At 42.3% G+C, this 8,855-nt stretch overlaps 1 protein-coding gene and 1 long non-coding RNA gene across 2 annotated transcripts; both read right to left on the bottom strand.

The window, feature by feature from the left end:
• Positions 1-3,957: 3,957 nt before the first annotated feature.
• Positions 3,958-5,239, bottom strand: LOC137028912 (uncharacterized). The gene is made up of 3 exons (XR_010896217.1): positions 5,101-5,239; positions 4,929-5,019; positions 3,958-4,042 (listed from the first exon to the last, which is right to left on the bottom strand). It is a non-coding gene; the product is annotated as an uncharacterized lncRNA (long non-coding RNA).
• A 946-nt stretch (positions 5,240-6,185) lies between these two features.
• On the bottom strand, positions 6,186-8,403 carry LOC137028906 (potassium voltage-gated channel subfamily S member 2-like). The gene is made up of 2 exons (XM_067398307.1): positions 8,370-8,403; positions 6,186-8,112 (listed from the first exon to the last, which is right to left on the bottom strand). The coding sequence occupies exon 2, from the start codon at positions 8,110-8,112 to the stop codon at positions 6,652-6,654; it is 1,461 nt and encodes a 486-aa protein (XP_067254408.1). The 5' UTR covers positions 8,370-8,403; the 3' UTR covers positions 6,186-6,651.
• Positions 8,404-8,855: the final 452 nt, after the last annotated feature.

Below are 8,855 nucleotides of genomic sequence, written 5' to 3' on the forward strand. Positions count from 1 at the left end.
AACATCCACAAAACTACAGAAACATCCGCAGAACTACAGAAACATATCAAGGATGATAGAAACATCCACAGAACTACAGAAACACCAGCAAAACTACAGAAACACCCACAAAACTACAGAAACATCCGCAGAACTACAGAAACACCAGTAGAACTACAGAAACATCTGCTGAACTACAGAAACATCTGCAGAACTACAGAAACATCTGCAGAACTACAGAAACACCCACAAAACTACAGAAATATATCAAGGACGATAGAAACATCCACAGAACTACAGAAACACCAGCAGAACTACAGAAACATCAGCAGAACTACAGAAACACACACAAAACTACAGAAACATATCAAGGACGACAGAAACATCCACAGAACTACAGAAACACCAGTAGAACTACAGAAACATCTGCAGAACTACAGAAACACCCACAAAACTACAGAAACATCCGCAGAACTACAGAAACACCAGTAGAACTACAGAAACATATCAAGGACGACAGAAACATCCACAGAACTACAGAAACATCTGCAGAACTACAGAAACACCCACAAAACTACAGAAACATCCGCAGAACTACAGAAACACCCACAAAACTACAGAAACATATCAAGGACGACAGAAACATCCGCAGAACTACAGAAACACCCACAAAACTACAGAAACATATCAAGGACGACAGAAACATCCACAGAACTACAGAAACATCATCAGAACTACAGAAACACCCACAAAACTACAAAAACATATCAAGGACGACAGAAACATCCACAGAACTACAGAAACATCAAGGACGACAGAAACATCCACAGAACTACAGAAACATCATCAGAACTACAGAAACACCCACAAAACTACAAAAACACCCACAAAACTGAAGAAACATCCACAGAACTACAGAAACACCAGCAGAACTACAGAAACACCCACAAAACTGAAGAAACATCAGCAGAACTACAGAAACACCCACAAAACTACAGAAACATCAGCAGAACTACAGAAACACCCACAAAACTACAGAAACATCCACAGAACTACAGAAACACCCACAAAACTACAGAAACATCCACAGAACTACAGAAACACCAGCAGAACTACAGAAACACCCACAAAACTGAAGAAACATCAGCAGAACTACAGAAACACCCACAAAACTACATAAACATCAGCAGAACTACAGAAACACCCACAAAACTACAGAAACATCCACAGAACTACAGAAACACCCACAAAATTACAGAAACATCCACAGAACTACAGAAACACCCACAAAATTACAGAAACATCCACAGAACTACAGAAACACCAGCAGAACTACAGAAACATCTGCAGAACTACAGAAACACCCACAAAACTACAGAAACACCAGCAGAACTACAGAAACACCCACAAAACTGAAGAGACATCCACAGAACTACAGAAACACCCACAGAACTACAGAAACATCCACAGAACTACAGAAACACCAGCAGAACTACAGAAACACCCACAAAACTGAAGAAACATCAGCAGAACTACAGAAACACCCACAAAACTACAGAAACATCAGCAGAACTACAGAAACACCCACAAAACTACAGAAACATCCACAGAACTACAGAAACACCCACAAAATTACAGAAACATCCACAGAACTACAGAAACACCCACAAAATTACAGAAACATCCACAGAACTACAGAAACACCAGCAGAACTACAGAAACATCTGCAGAACTACAGAAACACCCACAAAACTACAGAAACATCCACAGAACTACAGAAACACCAGCAGAACTACAGAAACACCCACAAAACTACAGAAACATCAGCAGAACTACAGAAACACCCACAAAACTACAGAAACATCCACAGAACTACAGAAACACCCACAAAACTACAGAAACATCCACAGAACTACAGAAACACCCACAAAACTACAGAAACATCCACAGAACTACAGAAACACCCACAAAATTACAGAAACATCCACAGAACTACAGAAACACCCACAAAATTACAGAAACATCCACAGAACTACAGAAACACCCACAAAACTACATAAACATCAGCAGAACTACAGAAACACCCACAAAACTACAGAAACATCCACAGAACTACAGAAACACCCACAAAACTACATAAACATCAGCAGAACTACAGAAACACCCACAAAACTACATAAACATCAGCAGAACTACAGAAACACCCACAAAACTACAGAAACATCCACAGAACTACAGAAACACCCACAAAACTACAGAAACATCCACAGAACTACAGAAACACCCACAAAATTACAGAAACATCCACAGAACTACAGAAACACCCACAAAATTACAGAAACATCCACAGAACTACAGAAACACCCACAAAACTACAGAAACATCCACAGAACTACAGAAACACCAGCAGAACTACAGAAACACCCACAAAACTACAGAAACATCAGCAGAACTACAGAAACACCCACAAAACTACAGAAACATCAGCAGAACTACAGAAACACCCACAAAACTACAGAAACATCCACAGAACTACAGAAACACCCACAAAATTACAGAAACATCCACAGAACTACAGAAACACCCACAAAATTACAGAAACATCCACAGAACTACAGAAACACCCACAAAACTACAGAAACATCTGCAGAACTACAGAAACACCCACAAAACTGAAGAAACATCCACAGAACTACAGAAACACCAGCAGAACTACAGAAACATCCACAGAACTACAGAAACACCAGCAGAACTACAGAAACACCCACAAAACTACAGAAACATCAGCAGAACTACAGAAACACCCACAAAACTACAGAAACATCAGCAGAACTACAGAAACACCCACAAAACTACAGAAACATCCACACAACTACAGAAACATATCAAGGACGATAGAAACACCAGCAGAACTACAGAAACGCCTGCAGAACTACAGAAACATATCAAGGACGACAGAAACATCAGCAGAACTACAGAAACACCCACAAAACTACAGAAACATCCACAGAACTACAGAAACACCCACAAAACTACAGAAACATCCACAGAACTACAGAAACACCCACAAAATTACAGAAACATCCACAGAACTACAGAAACACCCACAAAATTACAGAAACATCCACAGAACTACAGAAACACCCACAAAACTACAGAAACATCTGCAGAACTACAGAAACACCCACAAAACTGAAGAAACATCCACAGAACTACAGAAACACCAGCAGAACTACAGAAACATCCACAGAACTACAGAAACACCAGCAGAACTACAGAAACACCCACAAAACTACAGAAACATCCACACAACTACAGAAACACCCACAAAACTACAGAAACATCTGCAGAACTACAGAAACACCCACAAAACTGAAGAAACATCCACAGAACTACAGAAACACCAGCAGAACTACAGAAACATCCACAGAACTACAGAAACATCAGCAGAACTACAGAAACACCCACAAAACTACAGAAACATCCACACAACTACAGAAACATATCAAGGACGATAGAAACACCAGCAGAACTACAGAAACGCCTGCAGAACTACAGAAACATATCAAGGACGACAGAAACATCAGTGGAACACAAAAGAAGATATTTTGAGAAATGTCTCATCTTTAACACTTATGCTTGAGGTTTGAGCACGTCACTATCTGCATTTGATTCTTCCGTTCTACTTTCACATTTTTGCTGCCAGAAATCATGAGAACATGCGGTGACGTTTGATGTGATTAACATCAGCCTTAAGACAGCTGAAGTGTCATTCACACACACGACTGTCACTTACAGTTCATCAAAACACTCCATCTGAGCATGTATCGTGGAGCTGGGCAGACATGATGGGTTCAGATGAGAAGTTCAGATGAGTGTGTGATGTGGTCATCTATTTTTCAGCACTAATTGAGTTTGCTGGTCTCACACACACACACACACACACACACACACACCTGCTTTCCATCGAGCAGCTGTGGCCGTTCTCCCAGCAGGGCCTCCAGGCAGAGCTGCATCAGGGGACCCATCAGGTTCTGCATCACTGCATGCCTGTGCTCGTCATCTAGGGGCGAAACATTGAGAGTGTGAGTGAGTGTGTCGAGGGTCAGAGTATGATGTCACATCCCTGTTTTTTGCTCCTTTAGTATGGAGGTGAAGGAATGTTGAAGCAGCTGACACCGGATATATGCTCTGGACAATAGAAAGATTAGATGAGCTCGATCCCCTGAACTTCTGTTTAGGTCTTCATTGATTCACAAGTGAAAATGTACAGTCATTCTTATGGAAGCCTGTTTACGCACTGAATAGAAAAAATGTAAAACATAATTGTGAGTTTAAATTTTGCAATGCTGACTTGATTCTTATACATTCTAAATTGTGAAAAAATAAAGTCAGAATTGCAAGATATAAAATAAAAATTAAGGATTTAAAACGTTTTAAAAAAATTTAAAAAGTTACTTATTTTTTCTGCTTCTGCGTTCTCATTCTGCAAAATGGACCAAAAATATACAGTAGACTAATTTGCACTTCATTATAGAAATTTTCATGAATTTCCCAAAACTAAATCACACTTTTAAAATGATCCATATCCGTATATCCAGGTTTTCCAAGACTGTGGGAATCCTGGCTTGAAAAAAAATTACAGTTGTTGAAGGAATTAATTAAAATGATAAATATGACTGATAGATTTTAGCATATCTTATCTGCTCAAGAGTCACTGAAGGAGTTACAAAGGAAATGACTGGAATTTATACATTGTAAAAGTGTTTTGTTTTCAGCCACCGGATCAGATACTGTTTCATCTTACTGTGACAAACTAACGGTTATCAGTTAAATAATAAAAAAAGGGATGAGCTTCCTGTTAAACTGTGACTGATGCCAGTCCAGCTAGTTAAGATGTTTAACTGTGAAACATATGCAGGCTCATTTATTCTGTTGATGGTTTTTACCTTTTTTCCTCTGTGCAGCTGAAGACACTGTTCCTGTGCTGCATCTTCTCACCAACAGATGGAGACAGAGTCCGACTGATCATTAATAAAGCTAAAGGACAGAGAATGAGATGAGATGAGATGAGATGAGTCAATGTTCACATGCACAGTGTCATCAGTAATGAAGAGGTACCCATCATGCCCTGCACTGTTTGGACTGCAGTGACAGGAACAGTTCAGTTCTCTGTTTCCTCTCAGATCTTCATCAGGAGACTCTGGAAACAACCTGTTCATCATCAGCGGAGCGTGAAGATTTTACAGTCCTGTAAACGGCTCATTATAAAAGCATAATATACAACAATGAAATATAAGTGATATTGTGTCACTAAAATTATGTCCATATATGATTTAATATGAACAAAGCTGCAGTTTAAATCAGTTTTTAGAGTTGCGACAGAAACACACTGAGCAGAGGAATCAGAAAGCGTGTTTCCAAGGGAACGGCGCTCATCGTCATGGCGGCTCTCCCACGAGAACCAGATCCACATGAGAACCAGATCACGCACCACTTCAGGTAGACTAGACTAGTGAACAGGGCAAGTGGCAGATCATCTGTCCAGGTCACATTTCAACTCAGTCAAAAGAATATTTTTCATAAAGAAAATTAAGCCTATTTTCAGAGCCATTAAGATATTTTTCCACTAAGAGCAGTAAGATTATCTTCATGACAATAATCATTATTACTATAATGCAAAAGAAACACTGTAATTACTGTAATGCATCCAGACAATGTGCTTTAGTTTCTTGTAATTGCCATTATTTTAAATGACGGTTTTCAATAGATTCTCATCCGTGCAACAGTATTTTTACAATTTGTTACAGTTTAAAGCAGTACAACCTTGACACAAACATCCTTTACGATATATATGTATATATATATATATATATATATAAACATTCATATTTCCCATTACAGTTGACAGTTGTGGCCATCTATTTTTCAGCAGTAATTGAGTTTGCAGGTCACACACACACACACTAAATAAATAATAATGTCATAATACAAAAAATCTTAACAGTCTTAAAAACAGGATTCATTTTCTTTAAGTAAAGGGAAAAGAAAATTTGGAGCTAGAAATATGACACAAATCCACACAGTAACAAACACGTTTGTGCTCATTCATACCCGACTCAGAAATAGAAAAATTTGTTTACCTCAAGGTTATGATAGACGGGGCAACTTTGTTGCTTGGGCACTTTCCTGTTGAGAATGGGCAACAGTTTTCTATCTGGATACTTTAGTTTGAATGGGAAAGTGCCCAAGCAACATTGCTTAAAAAGTTGCCCCGCGTATCATCACCTTTACAAAACTTTACAGCAACAAAACATCACTGAAAATCATTCATTTCAAAGTTCAGCTCCTTACATTTCAGATGGATTTGTCACATTTACAGATGCTTCTCAGTACTACTAATTCTGGTCACTACAATTGTTTTTCCCTTACTGAACAACAGTGATACAGAAAAACATGCAAATATATAGTGACAGTCGGAGGAGATTCAGTGCTAAGCAAAGTCCAGCAGACGCACAGAAATCCTCCTGAACCCACGAGACCGACAGCTTCCACCGATATATTGTACACCTGCTGTTCCCTCCAACCAATGAGCTAGACAATGAGGAGAAAGCCCAGGAGAAGATGCCGATTCACACACTGATCATCTCGCCGCAGTGACGTCAGCAGAGTCTAATGCAGAGAGACGTTCAGACTGTGATCGCTGGGGGAACTGCGGCTCATGTTGGACAGACTGGCCATCAGTGTCTTGACTTTATGAGCGTAATAATTCCTCAGATTGACAGACGGAGCCTCCTTCATTCCCCCATCGAAGTCGCAGCTCCGCATGATGATCTCCAGCTGTTTCTGTCTCTTATAAAACAGAGAAAACTTGTTAAATATCAAAGTGATCGGAAGCACGACGACTAATATTCCCGCCAGGATGCAGGCCGAGGCCGTCAGTTTACCCACGACGGAGCCTGGAACCACGTCTCCGTAGCCCACGGTGGTCATGCTCACCGTCGCCCACCACCAGCTGGCCGGGATGGTGTTCAATCCCTCGTTGTCCTCCTTCTCCACGGTGTAGGCCATGACGGAGAAGAAGGACACGCCGACGGCCAGATACAGCAGCAACAGCCCGATCTCCTTGTAGCTGTTTGTGAGCGTGGCGCCCAGCGACCGCAGGCCCGTGGAGTGACGCGCCAGCTTCAGGATGCGGAAGATCCGCATCAGCCGCAGCACCTGCGCGACTCGACCGAGGTTCGCCAACGCCGGGCTGCTCTCTGCGACCAGGTCAATGACCAAGGTCAGGTAGAAAGGCAAGATAGACACCAGGTCGATCAGGTTCAGCGGGTGCGCGAAGAAACGGAGGAGGTCCGGTGCCACGGCGAATCTGGCGAGCAGCTCGAACGTGAACCACCCGATTCCCAAGTGCTCCACAGCCTCGAAGCGAGGGTCCTCACGGGGCCGGCCGTCGCCGTCCAGCAGCGCGAACTCGCTCATGCTGTTCAAACACATGGTGGCGATGGAGCCCAACAGGACCAGGATGGAGAAGATACTGATGAGGCGGCTGGGGAGCGAATAGCCAGGATTGTCCAGCATCAGCCAGATCTTCCGGCGGACGCTTCCCAGCAGCTGCTTGTCAAATTTACCGGCGTCGCTGTAGAACTCCAGGATCTCGTCAAAAGACGAAGCAGTGCTTCCCTCTTCGCTCTTGTCGTCCCAGTCCGTCTCGTCGGGCTCCATCTTGCGGCAGTGGAAGGTGCCGCTGCAGCACGAGTCGATGAACAGCTCATCGATGCCCCAGTACTCGATTTCTTGACTGAAGGAAAAGACGCAGAGTTCATCCATAACGTGCAGTCGCCCCGTGTTGTAGAAGTGTAATACGTAAGGGAAGAGCGTTGGATTACGGTCAAAGTAGAACTCCTTCTCGGAGTCGTCGTAGTCGTCGCACAGTTCGAGGATGGACTCTTTGGAGCGACACCTCAGCAAGCGCGCAAGCCTCGTCTCGGGGAAGCGAGAGAGTCGTTTGGAAAGCAGTCGACGCCTGAAGCCTCCGACGTTGATGCGTATAGCGCCCTCCTCTGGAGCACAGGCGCTCTGACCCGTCATGACTGAGGAAAACAGTCTGTCACTGTGAGTTTCAGCAGGCATCTGGGGACAAACACACGGTGCAAACATGAGAAAACCATTTGCAGATATCACACACACACACACACTGAGGACTGAGCACCATTTCATCTACATCGAAGCAGATTCCCTCACAGAAACATTTCATCTGACACATGAAGCACGAGCAGCTCCCGGTTAAACCGAGCGCGGCGATTCCGCTCTAAACACGTTTCTAATTCACATGTCGTTTCTACGGATATGAGTAATATGTGAGGCGATTTAGATCGGCATAAACTCACCGCGATATTCCAGCGTTTCTCTACACGCGCAGAGCTGCAGGCGCGTGCACGACAGTGACGACACAGAATCCCGCAGATGACGAATGTGTGCATGAAACAAAAACAGTTCAAAATGTGAAAACGCTGATGACTTTCGCTCAGCTCTGCTGGATGTCCTCCAGTGTCATGATGGGCGTGTCTACTGACAGACAACAAGTGGATCATGTATTTATCAAACGAGCATCTCATTCTCTGTGTTTATGTCATGATCTTAGTCAGGGTGGAGCATCTCAGGGCTTTTTTGTGTAGTAATATTACCAAAAACACGTCTGGATCAAAGTACATGGAAAATTAATAAATGTAAACATCAGCAGAATGTTGAGAAGACCAGCTTTTTCTGTAAATATTGATACTTCGGGAGGGAAAAAATATGCTTTTACTTTTTTCTATCTTTAAACAAACTTATCTTTATCTTTAAGATGATAATGAGACATTTTTATTTGTAAT

This window comes from Chanodichthys erythropterus, chromosome 2 (genome assembly GCF_024489055.1).
Source record: "Chanodichthys erythropterus isolate Z2021 chromosome 2, ASM2448905v1, whole genome shotgun sequence".
NCBI classification, from domain to species: domain Eukaryota; kingdom Metazoa; phylum Chordata; class Actinopteri; order Cypriniformes; family Xenocyprididae; genus Chanodichthys; species Chanodichthys erythropterus.

What these genes read in the sequence shown, in the direction of transcription:
- LOC137028906 (XM_067398307.1), bottom strand. Translation starts at nt 8,112, where the DNA reads ATGCCTGCTGAAACTCACAGTGACAGACTGTTTTCCTCAGTCATGACG.